The 20229-nt window shown below is 41.2% G+C and overlaps 3 protein-coding genes across 3 annotated transcripts; 1 reads left to right on the top strand and 2 right to left on the bottom strand.

Moving 5' to 3' along the window:
• The first annotated feature begins 859 nt into the window (after positions 1-859).
• zgc:158263 (ceramide kinase family protein) lies at positions 860-6444 on the top strand. Its single transcript, XM_026368815.1, has 13 exons — positions 860-1258; positions 2266-2361; positions 2615-2752; positions 2839-2967; positions 3096-3159; positions 3261-3406; positions 3495-3569; positions 3689-3841; positions 4107-4212; positions 4762-4865; positions 5299-5495; positions 5587-5903; positions 6066-6444. The coding sequence occupies exons 1-13, from the start codon at positions 1138-1140 to the stop codon at positions 6148-6150; spliced, it is 1731 nt and encodes a 576-aa protein (XP_026224600.1). The 5' UTR covers positions 860-1137; the 3' UTR covers positions 6151-6444.
• A 741-nt stretch (positions 6445-7185) lies between these two features.
• Positions 7186-10762, bottom strand: LOC113167892 (glucose-6-phosphate 1-dehydrogenase-like). The gene is made up of 12 exons (XM_026368816.1): positions 10646-10762; positions 9979-10016; positions 9748-9856; positions 9445-9662; positions 9209-9367; positions 8978-9103; positions 8786-8879; positions 8500-8686; positions 8146-8381; positions 7721-7797; positions 7460-7552; positions 7186-7366 (listed from the first exon to the last, which is right to left on the bottom strand). Exons 1-12 carry the CDS (start codon positions 10760-10762, stop codon positions 7276-7278), a joined length of 1545 nt encoding a protein of 514 aa, XP_026224601.1. The 3' UTR covers positions 7186-7275.
• Positions 10763-11360: 598 nt separating this feature from the next.
• Positions 11361-18912, bottom strand: galnt6 (UDP-N-acetyl-alpha-D-galactosamine:polypeptide N-acetylgalactosaminyltransferase 6 (GalNAc-T6)). Its single transcript, XM_026368813.1, has 11 exons — positions 18571-18912; positions 16818-17313; positions 16126-16298; positions 14421-14570; positions 13817-14051; positions 13614-13731; positions 13306-13506; positions 13034-13165; positions 12824-12925; positions 12552-12710; positions 11361-12110 (listed from the first exon to the last, which is right to left on the bottom strand). Exons 2-11 carry the CDS (start codon positions 17297-17299, stop codon positions 11997-11999), a joined length of 1866 nt encoding a protein of 621 aa, XP_026224598.1. The 5' UTR covers positions 17300-17313; positions 18571-18912; the 3' UTR covers positions 11361-11996.
• Positions 18913-20229: the final 1317 nt, after the last annotated feature.

Raw genomic sequence — 20229 nt, 5'->3', positions numbered from 1 at the left:
ATTTCATTTGAGAAATTTATTTAAAGTTATTTTACATCTCTGAAGGCTGGATATCAACCATTGCTGCTCTGGGTCCCCAGATTTCAAGTGACCCTAAAGTCCCCCAGTTCACTTTGTGTAAACTGGTTGTTACATCTTGCTCTATAAAACTAATATGACATTTACACGACATTATTCCCTCTTTATGTGGTTTTATGTTGATTTACCTTAAAAGAAATTCTCAAATTAATGATTAATAATACATGACCCATTGTATCATCCATTTGTTTGAAAGCATGGACAAATGTAAATACTGTGTGTACTGATGGAGAGTTGAAAGTATACCATTATAAAAAATATATATATTTGCATTCAATTTATTTTATCTAGAAGCAAGTTTTAGTTATAATCATTTAATCAAAATCAACAGACAACCAGATAACATTTAACTCTTATTTATTTACTGTATGTTAAAAAGTACAACAACAACCTTGACGAAAGGCAGAAATAGCCTTTTATTTAATTAAGGGATAACACAAAATACATGAACACAGTGCATCCTGGAAAGAGAGTATGTAATTGATTTATTAACAATTTCTCTCACAGACACAATAAAATAGACTGTAACCTCTCTACAGAGTCGTGTCTTCTGTCACCTTATCCTATTTCTCATCGTATGATTATTGCTGCTGGGAATAGTTATAGATCCTGATTAACACTGACCACAGTGAGATTTGTGATGCTGAACAAATTAACTCGGTCTCCTGAACCCTCAATAAGTGACTGGCCTATGCAGTGTGGTTATAGTCCAGGTAAAGTTCTGCATCCAATCAGCAGTGCAACATGCAAATTGAGCAGGTGTCTCCAGGAAGGGACTTGAAACGAAACGGGTATTTTTAGAGTGACACTCGTGTGTCAGGCGGCGTCTTCAACATTTCACAGACATAATTACTCCTTTGAAGAGAAGGTTCAGGTTCTTCCAGTGTGGAAGATGAAAACTTCCCTGTGGCAGATTAAGGACACTGGTGGGCTGCTGACTAAAGGCGAGGTCAGACTGCCAACCTGCTGCTGTTTCCCAGAGATGTAAACGGTATGAGTGTAAAATGGGATCATAAAAGTTTGCTGAGGAAAGCGGAGTGAAGCGACGGGCTCTTCCAGATGGAGACGGGCCAGCTGGAGTCAAGTTTGTGGGTCGGAAGTAAGAGATACCGGGCTGTGCTGACAGGCTGGCATTTCAACTGGACCGAGGTGGACAAGAAGAATCGCGATAAGAAAACAAGTAGGTGGCCCAGTGCGCGCTCTCCAAGTCATTACGCGGTCCATAATAATGCGCCATAATGAGATTATACTCACATTTTAATAAAAACAGCACAACTATTCACTATATTTCTTTTCACCGTGATGTGTTGAGCGAACTTATTTTCCTGTTTAAAACTGAGAAATGACACAAATAAATGCCTGCATCCGTTGCTGCGCAATAACAAAGCCACAACCGGTTTCCTTTCTGCGTCGAGCTACGTACAAGACTGATGACAAACAAAAGCCCTTAAGGCTAAAAGCTGCCTGGAGAAAACGTGAAGAACAAGTTGAGCATGACACACAACCCACTGACACAGCATACTCCAAACAAAGGCTGTGCTTTCCCTCCGACTTTCTCCAAAAGCACCAAAACAGAGTCACGTAGCGTTACGCAAATGGGCAAGAGGTGTTAGGGTGAAAATGGAAAGTGTCCTCTGCAGCCTGCTGTGGCTGCATAGACAAACATTTTAATTGAGACACAGGTGACACCCCCGCCGACCCCCCCTTAGACACCATGTTGCCTTGATATTTACTGAAAATAAATATCACAAACTATGTTTTTTTTTACATCGCTTTGCACAAACTCTATCATCCAAATCTTTTTTACGCAGCCAGTAACTGTAAAATCTCAAACTGTCCTTAAGAAAAGTCTCTTAAGGCTTTTCTTATCATGAACTGGTGTGATTGATAATATGATGGTTCCACTCCTTTTAGGTGTGCCAGTGAGCCAGCATGTACAATAGCAGACTTCACAGTAGATTAATAGATAGTAGGACAATGTTTTATTAATATTAGGTAAGGAAGTAAATGAAGCAATTAAATGGAACTGAGTCATTATTAATATCATTAGGAACAGAGGCCACTAAAGAAGCCATGTCTCTTCTATAGGTAATGTCTGCTGGCTTTCCAGCCATTAAAATATTTTATTAATTGTGTGTAAAATGGCCTTAAATAAAGTTTTTATCTTGTGCGTCTGTCTGTTTCAAGCTTCAGTACCTGTGGCAGAGGTGGTTGGTGTGGAAGAGGGACGGGTGGAGATCCTGCCCCAGAAGTTAGTTGAGGACACAGACAAAGACTTCACAGGTGGGTTCTCTTGAGAGACTCTCTAGTATCATAAATCCACGAGCACAGTCAGTGCTGAAGTAAATAATAACACAGCCTGAAGCACTGCACATCTTTCGCCATTCATACCGAGATAACATGAATTAATTTATCATGTGCTCAACACGCCGGCTTAAAATAGACCATTACGTGTCTGCAGTCCTCCACACTTTAGTATTTGACTCTGTGGTTTTATAGCACTGTTTCACTTTCCTCATTTGTCATACACCTTCAGTTTTCTATGTGAAGCGTAGCAGCAGTGGGGGCTCCTCTGGGTTGCTATGGAGACTGGGCCGGACCCAATTCAGCTGCCCTAGTCGGGTCCTCAGAGACCAGTGGACGAAGCACCTCAGAACTGCTCTCAAAACGCACAGTAAGAGTGATGTTACTAAAAAACTGATATTACAGCTCTTATGTCTTATTGGCTTTCACTGTAAATATTCCCAATGTATGTTTCAGGTCCATTACGTCCACATAGACTGTTGGTGTTTATCAATCCCTTTGGAGGAAAGAGGAAAGGACGAAAGATCTACCACTCTGTGGTTGCCCCTCTGTTCGAGCTGGCTGGTATCAGCTCTCATGTAATAGGTAACAATGATCTTATATCTGCACGTGAAGGGTTGTGTCTCACAGATGGCTTTAGATTGACCCACATACTTTGAAAAATGATTAACAGAATGGGTTTTGCAGTGTGTATATAATCATGTAATGTTTAGTGACTGAGCGGGCAAACCAGGCCAGAGATCACCTCCTGAAGAAAGACCTGACAGGCTTTGACGGGTAAGAGCTGTCGGCACAGTGTAAACACTGTGGCCATTATAACAGCTAAGCTTGCTGGGAGGTGCTTTCATAACAGAAACTGTTGTGTTTGTTTATAATAGTGTGGTGTGTGTGGGAGGGGATGGCATGTTCAGTGAAATCCTTCACGGTTTGATTGGGCGGACTCAACAAGAAGCAGGCCTTTGTGAAAATGATCCCACTGTCACCCTTCAGCCTTGTTCGCTTCACATTGGCATCATCCCCGCAGGTAATGACAATGAGGTTCAGTATTCATGAAGTGATGGAGTTCCAATAAGAACCAAGGTACAAACATCAACCTGTCGTATCCGTTTCAGGTTCTACGGACTGTGTGTGTTACGCCACAGTGGGAGTGATCGACCCTTTAACATCAGCTTTGCACATTATCATCGGTGAGGAGTTGAATCAATACAAACAAACCACATTTTCAATCATCGTCATTAAACATTCTTAAATTTTTTAAATCATTTTGTCAATTTTGAACTGCACAATTCCCCTCTATACCTCCCAGGAGACTCCCAGCCTCTGGACGTGTGTTCAGTTCATCATGCCTCTGCCCTGGTGCGCTACTCCGTGTCTATGTTGGGCTATGGCTTCTATGGGGACGTCCTGGCTGAGAGTGAAAAACACCGCTGGATGGGACCTCTCAGATATGACTATTCAGGTATAGACTGTTGGTTCATACATGAAGACAGGAATGAGTATATGCTCAATTATATCAGATCGTTTCAGATCATCTCTATTTATAATTAGCTTTAGAGTTAAAAAAACATCAAACTGTATCTGTTAGTGGTTTGACCAAGGTGAAAACGTATTATGTTCTTTTGTAAAGTCATTTCATGTAACTAAACCACAGGCTAAGCATGTTTTTTTTAAAGGTGTGTTGGGTATTTTTATCTAACCACACTGCTCTCCTCCTTTCTGGTTAGGCACAATGGTATACCTGAGCAACAGAAGCTATGCGGGCATAGTTCAGTATCTACCAGCAGACCCACTGCTCTCCAGCCCGAGAGATAAAACACGCTGCCTCTCAGGGTAAAATAACACGAAAAAGAAAAAGAATTCCCATACTATTAAGAAAAGAGAAACATTACTAGATAATACTCCATAAAAATGTATGTAATGGGCTATGTGTTAACACCTTCAAACACACACTGTATAGATATGTATGTATGTATGTATGTGTTTGCTGTTGTGGAGATATGAACTTCTTCCTCCCAGCCCTCATCTTTGTGAATCTTAAACCTTTTAGAGTAGAAAGAGAGAAAGTGTTCTTGGGAGTAGCATCATTAATATACAAATTCACTGCTTGAGGCATTGAAATTGCTACCTCTGTAGCTGGGACTCAGGTGTTGGGTGTCCCTTAAGGAGGGTACAAACCATGGCAAGAGGAACTTGATCTAGATGAAAGAGCTTTAGTCTCCTGTTAGAGTATACAATACCTTAGTCTTTGTCTGAGGCACTGTACCAACCTGGCGTTGTCAGCCAGTGGTGTATGATCCTCTGATGAATTGGTGTCAAGGTCGAGTAGTTTGTTATTTCACTGAAACTCTTTGTATTGCATGTTTGTGTGTATGTGTTTAGGTGCAGTGTGTGCTCCAGAAGCACTGAAAGACTTTTCCACCACTTTTCTGATTCAGGCTCCCTGTACAGCTCCCACTTTAGCGAGTTCAGCAGTGACTCAGGAGGTAATAACATGGATACTCATGACCCTTTAAAACAAACCACTTATAGCAGTGTGATTTTTTTTTCTTCTATGGTTGTATCAGTGACATTATTCAGCACTTCACAAGACAAGAAACAATCCGAATGTGCGAACACTGGCATGTTTTGATCACTTTCCTCCCATATTAATGATCTCGTGAAGCCACAGATTTCTATTTTGACTCCCATTACATTACAGTTTTACAGTAGGTTACATTACCAGTACACTGACAACCTCCAGATATGTGCAACTTGATTGATTAAAAATAATCTCTGGTTTTATGTGTTGTTTTGGGAACAGGGTGATGTGACATGTTACAGTAAAGTCAGCATGATGAGCATGGTCGTCCATACAGTAGAGTATGAGCAGGGGTATTTTATGATGTAACACGACTTTTCTTTTCTTTGTCTCTCCAGGTGAGTGGGTAAGCGTCAAAGGGAAATTCAGGTGTGTGTCCCTCACTTGTATGTCCAGCTCATGTCCCAGGAGTCCTCTTGGGCTCTCACCTTCTGCTCACCTGGCAGACGGAACAGGGGACCTTATCCTGGTATGGGAGACCAACCCACTGGGCTTTCTCAAGTTCCTTTACAGGCACACAAGCACACAAGACCAGGTATTGGCACATTTTCACCAAAAACATCAGAACAAAGGAAAGAAAGTAAGTTTAAAAACAGCTTAAATTAATTCTGCCACACTTTTCTTAGTTTGACCTGCCGTTTGTGGAGGTGCACCGTGTGAAGGCCGTCCGCTTCTGCCTTCCCTCTGACAAAGAGGAGGAAGGTTATGAAGAGATCGGAGGGTTGAACGGTGGGATAGATGAAGAGGAAGGAGGATATGTTGAGACTGAGAGCAGGACCGGCTCCCAGCAGCACCTGGCAGAGACGGACCCAGGGCGAGAAATGACGAACGAGGAGAAAACAGTGAGTCCCATCCTGTGCGGCCTGTGCTGCAGTAAAGCTCCTGCTGTGTCCGTGTGGAACTGTGATGGAGAGATTCTGCCTTTCACCGAGATCCTCTGCAGGTACATTAGTGGAACCGTTTATGTTGGATTTTGTGTAACGTCACATCCCCACACTGTTATCATATGTCAGGAGAACTAACTCATACTTGTCACAGAAAAAAATGATTAAAAAAACTGTCTCAGCAGCACGGTTTTTAAAACTCTGCCCACTTCTTCTTTCAGGATTCATGGCCAGCTGGTGCGTCTATACGCCAGGGGCATTGAGGATGGAGCAGCCCTGCAGAGCTGCAGCGAGGAATGCAACTAGATGATGATGCAAGTGTGAAACTAGATGCATTTTACACAAATAGTCTCAACTAAATGTTTGCTTAAAAAGTAACTACGGGAAATAGAGTTTTTAATATTTCAGGTTTTCTAATTGCAATAATGTAAAAAAAGATATTTATTGTTAAATCTGTGTGTTTGTTTAACTCTTTAAAAACACTAAGTAATATACTTCTCTGCAGTGCTGACATTTCTACACAAAAGAGTGAATTTAAAGAAAAGGCAAAGACCATCTTTGTGCAATAATAAACTCAGTTCTCGGCCTTACTGTTATTAACAGTTGTTTAATTTGTGTAGCTGGACAACTTCAAAACTTCACTATTTTTAGTATTAACACAGCTTCCCATTATTACATACTGTAAATGTTAAAAAAAAAAATCAAGTAACACAGGAAAGAGGAAACACAGTCACCTCAGAATAGAAGCTGTTCAAAAAGGTTTGTCTTTTCTGTGCCGTCTACGACTCTCAGATTACTGAAGGATCATTGAATTGTGTATTACTGTTGTTTTATGGTGTGTGTTCAGCTAGGACACAAACTTGGACAGAGGAGACATAAAACCACTTCACGTCACTTATGACCTGTTGCTACAAACCAGACCAACAAGCCCTCCTAGCACTGATACTACTTCATGTTCTTAACATTCAGTTTGGTAATAACTATACTGACGTGTTCACAGGTAAAAAGCAATCCTGTGTTTAAATATTGAACTTTTACTTTTTTAATTAAAATATAAAAACTGAAAATTATGGTATAACTATTCTCCTTTTTTAAAGTAACTCACCTAAATCATCACTTATGTTGGCAATTAGTTCAAAGAGTCTTTATATTAATTAAACACAAAGAAATACTTGAATAGTGGGTTCTTTACCAGTCCTATCTATTCTAGTGGCCATATAAATAATTAAATAAAAAACTAAATGCAAAGAACAGATGACCTCTTAACTTTCAGACCAGTTTGTATTTGCACATTCATTTTGGCAGGATTAGGAATTAAAGAAAAGAATTCACACAGTGGAATAACAGCAAAACTTTATTGTTCGTAAACTTTCTTGCAGTAGTGTGTTCATGAGTAGGTGAATCCTGTGTACGCCTGTGTGACCGGAGGTATTATGTTGTGTGGGGGTGCACCCATTTGTATTTTCCCTCATAGCGGAATCCAACCCTCTTCACAAGATCATCTGCCTCATTTGGACCACGACTGTAGGCACAGGAAAAAAATACAAGAGGAAGAAAATAGATCACCGAAAAGCGCATCATGTATTTATTGTTGCCTCATAAAAGAGATTTTTACCTTCCAAATGTGTAGGGGATGGGGCGTGTTTTTTCTCCCTCTATCTGGTGAAGGAGAGGAGTGAAGATCCTCCAGGCCTGATGCAACTCATCACTGGGGCAAAAAGAGGAGCGTTTCATGTGAACACAACAAAATCCCCTGATTCTCAACTTGAAAAAGAAATCTATGTGAATCTTGCTCAATTCTGATTAAAGTATTTTGACAGAAAACTTAGATAATAAATTATGTGCAAGTAAAAATTCAAACAGTAGTGCTACCAACCTGCGGACAAAGTGCATCTGATTTCCACAGAAGACATCTAGTATCAGTCTCTCATAAGCATCTGGGAGCTTCACATTCTACAAGAACACAGAGGCTGTTAAAATAACTACATAATTATTTTAGATTCATGATCTACAGTCTCTCAGTAGAAGGGACAGAACATCATGATTTGTTTGTTTCTTGATTATTGTGGAGAATTGTTAGATACTGTACAATGTTTCTGTATTAAGAACGTATGACTGTTATCATCACATCCAACTTTTTTACCATCATCAGAATCACTATTTATCTCATCGGACTAATATAGACCTATTTTATGCATCTTTAGATTATTTTTTGCTCTTCCTAAAACAAGTCCTGAAGAAATAAATTAACTTCAAACACTGATGTAATGGATACTTGTGTGAAGTGAGCCTTTGTATCACCTTGTATCTGCTCTTGTAAGTGAGGTCTAGCTCAGTTTCTTCTGGGCTGAAGTAAACTCCAGGCCTCTTGGTCATCATCTTCAGGTAAATGGCTTCATCTGGCTGCACCCGCACCACCAGCTCGTTCCTCTGACAGTGTCCACCGAAGATGTCTCCTGGCACGTCGGTGAACTGCAGGCGTACCTCTGCCTTCCGTTCATTCAAAGCTTTGCCACAGCGCAGAACGAAAGGGACTCCTGGATGATGTTGGTGCAAGTTCAGATAAGAAGAGAGGAAACATATGCCACATAACATTATATCAGAAAAGCATACAGAGATACATACAACATACAGTGTAGACATGTTTAGCCTCACCATCCCATCTCTCATTCTGAACATAGAGCACTGCAGTGGCAAATGTTGGTGTGCAGGAGCCTTTTGGTACAGTGGGATCATCGAGGTAACCCAGCTTGGATTCGCCCTCCCCCTCAGGGTCCCCCACATACTGGCCAAGGACCACGTCTGACACTGCAACTGGAGCTATGTACTTCAACACCTTCACCTACGGCACATCAAAACACACAGGATAACAGGGTTACAGTGGTATGGATGATGTTTCCAATAAATAAATCATGTCCTTTTATCCAAGAGCCGATGTTACCTTTTCATCCCTCACATCATCAGGGCTGGTGGATGCAGGTTTCTCCATTGCAACCAAACACAGCATTTGAAGGAGATGGTTCTGCATCACATCTCTACATTAAGATGAAAGGTCTGAAATCAGGGCAAGTTTCTATGACAGCTAAAAATAAATGCTCTTTTTTCATGTTTATTTTAATGTACCGTCTCTCACCGAATGATGCCGAAGTCATCAAAGTATCCACCACGGCCCTGAGTGCCAAAAGGCTCCTTGAAGGTGAGCACCACGCAGGCCACACTGCTTCTGTTCCATATAGGTCCAAAGATACGATTACCAAACCTAGAAAAAAAAAAAAATAAGAAACAAAGAGATGAGGGATATCAAATAAAAATGTACATCATTCATCATCTAAGTGCCTGAAAATGTGTGTATGAAGCATGTTACCTGAGCACCATGAGGTTCTGGACCATTTCTTTGCCCAGATAGTGATCTATGCGGTAGATCTGGTCCTCTGTGAACAGCGATGACAGGTGGGCTGACAGCTCCTGTGAGCTCTGGAGGTCACGACCAAATGGCTTCTCAACAATGACCCTGTTCCAGCCTCTGTTTTTACAAGCCGATTAGAAACATGATCAAATCGCCACTAAATCATTGTTTTCATGGCGTTGGCAGATACTCACTTGCTGCCCGTGCAGTGGGTTCTGATGTTTTTGCTGACATGATGGTAGACGGTGGGAGGCAGAGCCAAATAGAACAGCCGGTTAGCATCACCTCCCCCAGGCAGAGATGACAGATGTGCGCCGAGTTGGTCAAATGAGCTCCCGTCATCATACCTGCCACTCAGGTAGGAATTCTTGCTGAAGAAGACTGAGAGACACTCCCTCTCTCCATCATGGACCTGAGAGAAATATCAAACAGAGATTTCTAAAAAACATGGCTCAAATGATCAACAGACTTAGCGCTAAGAGCCGTAGATATACTACCTTCAGATGAGGCAGACATGCTTTCTTGATGTCCTCCACGGTCAGATTAGACCGAGCAAAACCCACAAAGTAGGTGTTGTCTGGGAGCAGGCCATCTCTGAATAACCACCTAAAGAATGAACAGAGTCAAAGGCAGCAAAGCAGAACACTGGCCAAGGGTCAACAACTCTTCACAATACAAGGGAAACAAACAACTCTGTCAGACCCGTGTACGAGCAGTTCTTTACTTACCACAAAGTTGGGTAGATCTTCTTTTTAGCGAGATCTCCCTGTGCAAATAATACGAATGAAAAAGATCTGATCACCAACTTCTACTGATAATCACTGCACATTAAGGAATCAGACGAGAGTCCAAAGAGTAAGTGAGCTTTAAAAACAAACCACCCAAACCAAACCGGAGAGACTTTAAACAAACTTTTAACACGCTGCAACAGTTTGCAGAGCTGCAGTATGCGAAACAAAACAAGGGACGACAGATACAAACAATCAGCCTGAATGAACCGACTGACAAAATGGTTTTGCTTCAAAATGATCCTCTTCTTTCAATGGTCGACAAAGGAAAATGTAGATGCAGCACATTTCAGACTCTGATTACAGCAGTGCAATATTCTGCAGCGAACTGCTCTATCCTGAGGTTTTGTGTCGCCTCTTTTGGGCCCCTGTCACCTCACACATTCCTCTAAATCAGTTTTTTATTCATTGCAATAGAAATCGAAATGGTTTAACAACAACAAATCTCAACAAACAAGATAGTGTGTGAACTTTTATTACTGAGCACTTTTTAACCAGACTGAATATTTTTACAGACCTTTAATAACTTCATCAATTGATTCTCATTGTTTTATTCTGCAAACTATAGTAGTTCAGGTCATGTAACAAGTTGAAAAGTTCTACTCACAGAGGCTCCTAGGATGATGAAAATGTGTGTGCTGGAATGACTGGTTTGCTCCTCTCCATAGAGTTCCTTCCTGAGCTGCCCAAACACCTCAGAGCGAGTCAAAGGCTCAGCGCTCATCTTTTTGGCCCATCTGCTCAAAGTCTGTCCCTGCTGTGAACACTCTCATTCCACTATGGCGACGTGACACACACAGTATGGTGAAATTTCCATCGTCACCCTTGCCTTGCACAAAAATCTAAAGTTAACACTGCCACCTATTGTTAGAAAGAAAAAAGTGCTGTCTCTCACTTCTTCCTCATTCTTTGGGGTGTAAATATAGCCTGTATCCTCCAGCCCCTGCATTATAACAGGGTGAGTGTATGACAAAGGTTAGGTGCAAACTGCATCAGATCTGGTTTAACAAGAAGGACTGAAGCGTCCTGCCTATTCACCCTTACACTTCAAGTCTATTGACAAGGCTGAAATATTTTAATCTGCAAACCACGCCTTAGCTAAATGTTGCACAATGTCTTGTTGCTTTGTTGTATACAGGGTTCTTATCACTGCCTACGCTCTGGTGTGGCAATTGTTCACTGGACTGTAAAATGAATAACAATCAACTTCCACACAAGCAACTTCACATATGTAAAATTACATGATTATATATATATATATAAAAGTAGGAGTTAATCATTCTGTCAGGATGTGACACACAGTAAATCAACACCTACAACCATTGACCAGTTCAAATAGGAAAATTCATGTACCAACATAAAACTGGAACTTTACAGTACTGTACAGTAGTACAATTAGTTGACTGTTACAACTTACATTATACATGTATACATTACCGTTTCCCTGTGTAACAAACACATATTCTGATGAAACATGTTGACACATGTCTAAAATACAAAAGATGATTTATCTGACACAAAGAATTTTTTATTAAAAAAACAAAAAACAAAAACAGAAAGTAAGACATTTCAACATTCAGTGTCAGAGAAAAAAAGGTCACTAAACAGTGATTTTCAAAAAGGAGTGCAAATTCACTGCAGTTCACAGGCACAGCCTCATGTCAAGCTGCAACTCCTGAATCAAGTAAACGATTTCTCTATATATCCCCCAACCACCCTTTAAGGCCTTTCCTGAGTTTCCATCATAAATACATTTAAAATTTAAAACAACTAATCCAAGCATTGCCAGCAGATGGGCAATGATTCAGTTTGACCTCCATTTTTTTTTTCTGTCCACTCAGTGTGGCCAAATGCCCCAGCCTCCACAGCACAAAGTCCCACTGGATCAATGCTGAATTGCCTCCTTGGAGCCGAGTATGAGGAAGGTGCCAAAGGGTCACCTAGGGTAGACCAGGAGGTCAGCTGAAGCTCCAGTGCTGGAAGATGTCAGCGGAATTACAGTGGCACATCTGAATCTCACTTCCTTTCAGCTGTAAACATTTCCCACTGCTGGGATTTTTCAGAAGATTTTCCTGTAGAGTAGTATTAGAGAGTTAATATACCCATGAGTATTTATTCAGCAGAGAATGGTAAAGTAAAAGTCTGATATTCTTGGAAATACCCTTATTTGCTTTTTGAGAGTCAAATCAGAAGATGAATATCACTGTGTCGATCTGATAGCATGGCTCAGCAGACTGGAAACTGGTACAAACAGCTGGTCTAGCTCCACTCTAAGATAAATGGTTCCCAGAAGCTCCTTAACTATCTAAAGCTCATTAACTGGTACATTTGCAATTTGTAAAACCCATCTACATTAAAATTTACTGAATTTCATGATTTCCTCTGTTTCTAGTGTTTATGCTGAGCTAAGCAGCAGTGACATAAATGAAGTCATACATCATTATATCAGACGGATACATTACTGTTATTAAACTCAAACTTTGACTTTACGTCTGGCCATAAGTGATCCTCACCTCTGTAAAGACCCACTCTTGTTGTGGTGACAAACTGGTGCCTTTCCCCTTCAGCTGGCATAACTCAATCTTCACTGGTTCCGGTTCAGGACTGGCCTGAAGACACAGCTGCTTGCCAATGTTATGGCGCAGCTCCTTATGAGATGTGTATTCAAAATACTAGAAGAGAACAGTTATACAATTAGAGGCACAAACTCGTCCAATAATTTATAGGAGAGCAATAAATTATCTCCACACTTTCATTTCACAGGTGCAAGTTCGAGTCAACGTACCTGGTTTCCTCCCATGTTGTGACACTGGTACATGATCACCGGTTTACCTCCCTGGTTGCTCTCTCCAACATCCAGACATTTTTGAGATCCTGAATTTCTTATCTGGTGCAAACACAGACACACAATAACAGTTACAGCTGCAGTTTTGCAACATGCGCAGTGTGAGATATGATTGTTATCCACATAAAGATAAGGGGAAACATGACTTACTGCTCCAAATTTTTCTGGAGTTAAGTCTGGAATAAAGATCTCTGGGTAGATCGTGTTTAGGAACCATGTGAAGTTCTTGCAGTGCAGCCTTTCTCTCAGTTCCACACGATCAGAAATGTCACCATACTTGTTCTACAACAGTGAAGGTGGTGTTTTATACTGTGAATGCCTTTGAAACAATCACCTCCGCATACAAAAATATGGGAGAAGGTGATTATTGTATTTACATGCATTTAGCATCTGAATGCTGTTACTCCCATCAGGTCACTCACCTCTTTGGCCATATCTGCAGCAACCTTATTGCGACGATAGAAGATGTTTTTGTATTCACCCATCCAGACCTCAGCCAGGCGCACCTGGTTGCGAGTGATGACCTCTGTGCCCTTGGGGAAGGTGTGGGGGCTCTTGGTGCGGAAGACATGACCCACCACCGAACATGGGAGGATCTCTAGCTGACCACCGCACTGCCATACCTGTTATTCACATTTGTCACATATAGCAATTCAGGCTCTAGGTTGATGATGCGAGGGAGACTTTAAGTAACATGTAGATCTCTGGGAGTATAGATCAATTCACTAACCCTGAATGACATCTCCACATTTTCACCACCCCAAATCTCCATCTTGTCATCGTATGTTCCGATGTGTTCAAAGTACTTCTTTGACACAGAGAAGAGACCTCCAGCAAAAGTAGGGGTTCTGAAATTTTGATGAACATGTACAAAAGCTTTAGTCACTTAAATGATTCAAGATGTTGAAGTGAAACCAACATGATCCCTCTTACTTTACAGGGTAGGTTTCATCTTTGCGCAGCTTCCTTGCATCCTCAGGGATCGCCTCCCAGCCAAAAGTCAGACTCCAGTCGAAGTTACCTCGGTTGTAAGCGCGGTTGGTGGATACTGGCTTGTTGAAGTGAAAGGTGTTGAGATCAATGGTGGTGATCTCGGGACTAACCACAGCTGTGGGTTCTTCAACAATGCGAGCCAACAGGGGTTCTAGCCAACCATGGAAACACTCACCTAGACAGGAAGAGACTCAGATCAACACATATTTTCCTTTTCAAGCATGTGCCAACAATCTTTGGCAGGTACAGACAATTACAGCTGATGTCATAAGTACACTACATTTAGCAGATGCATTTATTTAAAGTAAAAAATGTTTTGGTACATTTTAAGGATCAAACTATTGCCAATGAAGAAAACCAAGTCAGGAAGTTTATCTGTGTTGTGGGGAGTGTTGAAGAAGATCTAACTGGAACTGACTACCTATAATCCAGTTTAAAGTGACTGATGAAACATTATACATGTACATGTTTTGGTAAATATAAAAATCAATAATAAAAATGACTGAGCCACACACTGTTTGTGTGATATTGTGCGTTTTCTCACAGTGTGCATCGAGAAAGGTGAGAATTTCGCCTTGAGCAATACTGGCACCCAGCAGCCTCGCTGTGATGAGGCCCTTCCTCTCCTTCTGCCGCACTATGCGGACGATCTTCAGCTGAAGCACATATTCCTCCAGTTTGGTTTTCAAGTGCTCTGAAGGAATAAAAAAAAAAAACAACATTACAGTGTCCGTCTCATCAATTAAAACAAAGGTTGTCCTATTTTTCTAGTTAGTCTTCTTTACAATTTTCATTGTGCTGCACCACCAAGTCAAATCTCTGTGTACAAATCAATATTCTGTATTATGGAGATGTGACTGTATGCTTATACTGCTGGTGCCATTCCTAAACCACTGGATGCTGTTTGACACAGTGTCATTTGATTAATTTTCATAGACAGCGACTGCACTCACCACTGTGAGTTACATAAAAGGTTAGATATTCATCTCTGGTATCAACCTACATGTGTCTAGGCCATGGTATTTAAGCAGCCAAAATATTTACCATTCTTAGTTAAGGTCAGAGCTCATTACCTTGATACCAGGTCACAGGAGAGTGAGAGTTTGTCATACCAACTTGAAACTTGTATTTACTTACAACCATATTTACATATTTCTCTCTCTCTCTCTCTTTTTTTTTTACATTAGAACAACTCTCCTTGATGAACTTCTGGCCTCTCAAAGAAGAAACTGAGAAACGTCCCATCAGGTCTTCCACTCTTGTTTTTGTCCTTGACCTCTCCAGAAGACAATATTTGTCACTTTAGCCTACAAAGGCATTTTTTCTAATATTTTTGTGTTTAACACCATGTACATAATTTCTGATTTTCCTATGTGCTCTAGTTGAATTCTAATAAAGAGACTATGAAATAAAAATGTTTATTGGTATAGAAGCATTAGCAAACTAAAAAAATCTAATGGTGGGAAACAAAGCTTAGCTAATGATTTATATTAGAGACCACTGCCAGATGAAAAAGCAATGAAGTAGAAACGCTGCTTCTAAAAAACTAGGTTGCACTTCCCTTCATAAACCTTTATGACCACAACACAAGACACACATTTCTCATGAGTTTCGGTCTAAATGAATTCACCCCCACATGTCGTAAACAATGACTGATAGCTGTTGCTCTGGTAGCAAAAAGGGAAGTTTTGGTACAGTAGGAAACAGGCTGAGTGTCACAGCATGTGTAGCAATGTGCATGAATTTATCGGCTTAACTTTATCATCTGCTTCTCTCTTTAGGTGTTAGATGTGTTAGAAGAAGAGTTTGTTAATAAATCAAATCGAACCGATCTATTTTTAAAGTATTATTAGACATTGTTTTATCAATGCAAAGACATATATAGTAATTCAACTTTTGAAGCAACCAACATTATTGAAATTCACTGACCTCTGGAGGGAAAACATTAGCTGCTAGTACCCAGAGTGATGCTTGAAATAAGGACTTGCATTTTGAGTACTGGACTGAATATATTGCTTAACTCATCTAAAGAAGCATTGTCTGTCTATGCATACTCAATATAAGTTTCCTCTGCTGCTGTGTGTGCATGCTACTTTAAGTCCAAAGCTAACACCATTAAGAAAACAGCCCTTAAAACTCAGCACAGTATAAAGAGCATGTTGCAATATAGGTGGGTGAACACATTAACACGGCTCACCTAGCTCCTTGTTGAGTATGTTTTGTCATAAGTGTGTGTCTATTCTGCATACCTGCTGTACTAGCATCATCTACCAGGATGATCTCTTTGAGCAAGACAGCAGGAGACGTGTGTAGGACACTGTAGACCGTCCGAAGGAGGGTGGACCAAGCCTCATTGTGGAAGACTATAATAACACTGGTATCGGGCAGAGGAGGACAACGACGAAACTTCCGCTCCACGCACCTAAGCCGGGTGACCCACATAAAGAGACAAAGAAGCGTGCAAGAGTGAGAGGCATAGCTGATGCAAAGTCAGAAAGCCACAGAAGGTCTTGCAGAACCATGTGTATCAGATATTCAAGGTCTGCTCACAAATGCTTTAAATAACTCAATGAGCGAAGGGTAACAGGAAGCCTATTAAAAACTCACTTGAAAGATTGTCAGAGCTGTGATATATTCAGATGTCAAGTTGGACAAACAGGGTGGAGACATTTAACCACAGTTAAGTCTCAATTATCCAGGATACTGACATGCACATGCTGCTATACAATAGCCACTTGATGTGGTTATATGCAGTTTAGCCTTGTACCCATGTGATTTTCCTTGATAGTGGAGAGCTCAATATGAAAATGTAAATGATTTACCACTCTGAGCATGAGCTTATAAGACACGCCATGTATTATCAGACCTACAGTACTATGTAAATATCAGCACATTTGTGGGTGAAACAAGATCTCAGATTATTAAGAGGACATGCTCTTACTCTGGAGGTCTCGTGTCATCCCCAAGACTACGACTGAGCGAGATGCGGTCGCTGGCAAACTGGTTGAAACAGTGCCGTGTCATGCCTTCCTCCTTCTCCTTCTGCTCCTCTGGGGTCATGTGGTCTTTTGTAAATACCCTCCCATCAGCCCCAGGGGCTGTGGGGTCCTGTGGTGGCCTTTCCAGGTGAGGTTTGAGTTCAGCCTGAGTGTAGAATCCAGCTGGGCAGTTGACGTCCTGGGTGGGCTGAACCTGTTCTGGGGGTGGCTGTGGAGCTCCGATCTGGAAGCCGATATTGTTGACGGCCTCTCGGACCATCACCATCATCTTGTCCTTTTTGTCTACCAGCTCCTGAAACCACGGATCCACAGCAGGCGAAGAGCCAACATCCTTCTGAAGAACTACCAGCGCCACCATAAAGAGAGTGCCCCCAATGATCACCAACTTCAAGGGGGACATACGCCGCCGCGGGAACAGGCGCATTTTTCCAGGTTGTGCTTAAAAGAAAAGAAGAAAAAAAAAACATTTTACAGAAACTCTGTATAAAATGAGAGTGCATGTTAGATATTAAAAATCTATGCCTCTGTATCTCTTACCTGGTGTTAGTGCTAAACATTCAGTGATTTTTTTTTTTTTTTTTTTTTTTGCTGTACAAAAGGAAATGAGCAAATAAAAATAATAAAATAACATAAAATCCCCTAAAGGTTGTGGTGCGTTTCTGCAGGTGCCATAGCAGCAGGTAGCAGGTAGCAGGTGACCTCACTGCTCCTCACCTGTTGCTTAAGAAAACGATCCCACAGGGAGGGTGGAAAGAACAGGGAGGAGGAGAGTTTGTGTGAACAAACACACCACACCTCTCAGTAAACACCTGAATCCACCTGCTCTGGACACAGTCCTCCAGGACCCAAGTGGCAGCAGGAGGGAGGGAGGGGGCCAAGACACCGCTGGCTCCACTCCAGCTCCAGCTACTGGTGACGCACAGTTCCTTGTTAAGACTAATGCTCCACTGACACCTCACCATTAATGATTGGCTGTCATGTGCTGCAGGAAGTAAAATCTGCTACGTGGAGCACGACAGCGCCGCGACTTCACCTTGTTTTAGCAGGGAACTAGTTTCTAATATACTGTACAAGTGAAAGGGGATATTGATGCACTGTGGGACATCTGCGTGCCTTAGGTGATCACTGTTCGGTTAGAGACTTACTCTTACTTGGTCATAATTAATTTATTTTCTCAAGCCAGCCTCCTTCATAATTGATTCAAGAGGACAGGGTTTTGGAAAGGGAAACAACCACAGCGCACTAATGGGCAGCCGGTTAGTCCAGGGTGTTGTCGCCACAGTTAGTGAGGAAGGAAACATTTATATTAACAGAATTCAGTGGAGGACAAGGACACTTGTCAGCACGACCACGTTACAATAGATAAACATCAACTTTTCTTTCTTCTTTATTTGTATCTTTACAGTTTCCAATTAGTGACAGCGCAATTTAGACAAAGAGTGGTGATGAGCCATGAGGTGCTGGGTGCTGAAGAACACGCAAAACGCACTTTAGAAAAATGAAAGAGGAAGAGTCTGTAGTGAATATCCTGCTTTCATTCAGTCCCTGGAGGAGCTTTTAAAACTAACGAACAGAAACTCCCCTTATTTTAATAAATCCCAGTCGGGAGGAGCGCGACCTGACAGTCAGCCTGACATTCATTAAAACAGCTATTAATGAGTTTCGACAGGCTCTATTCAAAATGCCGCCACTCACCTCAGCTTGTCGAGCGCTTGTCAGCTTCACCTGTTCTCGTTTAAGTCGCTGCGTCTTTGTCTGTGAGCGTGAAGTTCTCCGAAATCCGCCCGCCGCGGGTTGTCCACTTTCTTGGAGATGTCAAAGTGAGTTTTACGCAAACCAGGATACGGCAGGTCCGCGGCCTCCCGGCTCTGCCTTTGAACCCAACAGGTGCCATTTGTTGAAATGATTGGTTGAAGTGTGTCCCCTGCTGGCTGCGAGGCGACCTCAACACAACGCGGAGTCCCATCAGAGGCAGCTGTCACCCAAAGCAAGGAGAGCAAGAAGACTTCCTGGAGAGACATAACGCACATGGTCTGTAGCCAACAAGTCAAGTGGTGAAAGTGTAATAGAGGACATCACAGCAAAAACAAGCAAAATCAGAGTAAATACTCATTTGATCGTTTTAAAATAGAGATAAAAAACATATGAGTCGAGGTACAAGAATCCCAGTGTGACGAGCACAGGTGGAGTACAGGTGATCCAGGTCCCTGTGTCCGGAGCCTGTTGTAGTTAACACTGTTTGCTGCTTTTTCATCGGGGATTAGGAGGATTTTATGTTGCTTAATTAATGTTCAGCATGAATGTTGTAAGTGAACATTGCCACTACCTCAACAGAAATTCATTATTCATGTGCAAGCAATTAAATACTCTCTGCTGTATCACCCTCTTGAAACTGTAGACTGATTTATTCAGAAAAGGAGAAGGAGGCGCCTCTCAGGTTACTGTCCAAGCCAGGAATCCTGATTGCACACTGCTGATTGACATGAAATTAAAGGCAATCAGAGACAACACCACACAGCAGGCCAAAGCTGTGTTGTGAAAGAAACTGTGAGCAAAACTTATTTGATTTTCTTTAATTATTATTATTGTTGTAGGTAGAACTGTTTCCTGTATGTCTGCATTTGTTCCTTTTTCTTAAACACCACTAACCCCAAATGTTTTCGATTATTATAATAATAATTTGAATTTGACTGTCACATCTGTTATGGAAATAAAAAGACTGAACAGAAATGAACAAGCACAACAAACCCGACTGTTGTTAAAACAACCATTTATTATTTTCTTATCCAAGGGGAAAATAATCAAATAAGTCATTGCACTATTTGTGAAAATCAATCAAATTCAACGGTGTTGAATTTTTTTGTTTCATTTAAGGACAGAGGGGGACAAAATGAGGTTCATTATGTTGCCCGTATAGGCAAGATTTTTCGGCTCAGACAGGGAAGCGAGCATTTCAACACCAGATCTATAGCTCGTCTAAGTATAAAATACCACTTGACTTGCAGCAAACATGAACTCCAAACAACGTGACCTCTAGTACAATGATTTTGTTCCTTCTTCAGTACCAAAGGCAAAGTAAAGAGTAGCAGTAGCAGTTTAATTATGAAAAAACATATTCATTATTGGATACATTCATAAGATTTCAAAAGACCTAATTTGGGAGAGTTACAAGACTCTGTGTGCCAAATACAACCAACTAGTGTCAAATACTGTTATGTAAAGTTGTGAACATTAGTCCATGAAATACAGTGGCAAGAAAAAGGATGTGAACCTTTTAGACTTTCATGGTTTTCTATGTATTTGTCATAAAATGTGATCATTTAAGTCAAGAGTATTAATAAATATAATGTCCCT

The sequence above is a fragment of the Anabas testudineus genome, chromosome 7 (assembly GCF_900324465.2).
Source record: "Anabas testudineus chromosome 7, fAnaTes1.2, whole genome shotgun sequence".
Lineage (NCBI taxonomy): Eukaryota > Metazoa > Chordata > Actinopteri > Anabantiformes > Anabantidae > Anabas > Anabas testudineus.
The sequence above is the reverse complement of the archived record's forward strand: the minus strand, read 5'-3'. Positions and strand labels throughout refer to the sequence as shown.

Bases quoted from the DNA above. Each gene is read 5' to 3' on its own strand.
- zgc:158263 (XM_026368815.1), top strand. From the start codon at position 1,138: ATGGAGACGGGCCAGCTGGAGTCAAGTTTGTGGGTCGGAAGTAAGAGA. The intron at 2,362-2,614 runs GTGGGTTCTCTT...ATACACCTTCAG, and splicing joins CACAGACAAAGACTTCACAG to TTTTCTATGTGAAGCGTAGC. The intron at 3,842-4,106 runs GTATAGACTGTT...CTTTCTGGTTAG, and splicing joins TCTCAGATATGACTATTCAG to GCACAATGGTATACCTGAGC.
- LOC113167892 (XM_026368816.1), bottom strand. From the start codon at position 10,762: ATGAGCGCTGAGCCTTTGACTCGCTCTGAGGTGTTTGGGCAGCTCAGG. The intron at 8,880-8,977 runs GTGAGAGACGGT...ATCTTAATGTAG, and splicing joins GATGACTTCGGCATCATTCG to AGATGTGATGCAGAACCATC. The intron at 8,687-8,785 runs GTAACATCGGCT...GATGTGCCGTAG, and splicing joins ATGATGTGAGGGATGAAAAG to GTGAAGGTGTTGAAGTACAT.
- galnt6 (XM_026368813.1), bottom strand. From the start codon at position 17,299: ATGCGCCTGTTCCCGCGGCGGCGTATGTCCCCCTTGAAGTTGGTGATC. The intron at 16,299-16,817 runs GTAAGAGCATGT...CACCCGGCTTAG, and splicing joins GATGACACGAGACCTCCAGA to GTGCGTGGAGCGGAAGTTTC. The intron at 12,111-12,551 runs GTGAGGATCACT...ACTACTCTACAG, and splicing joins AAGAGTGGGTCTTTACAGAG to GAAAATCTTCTGAAAAATCC.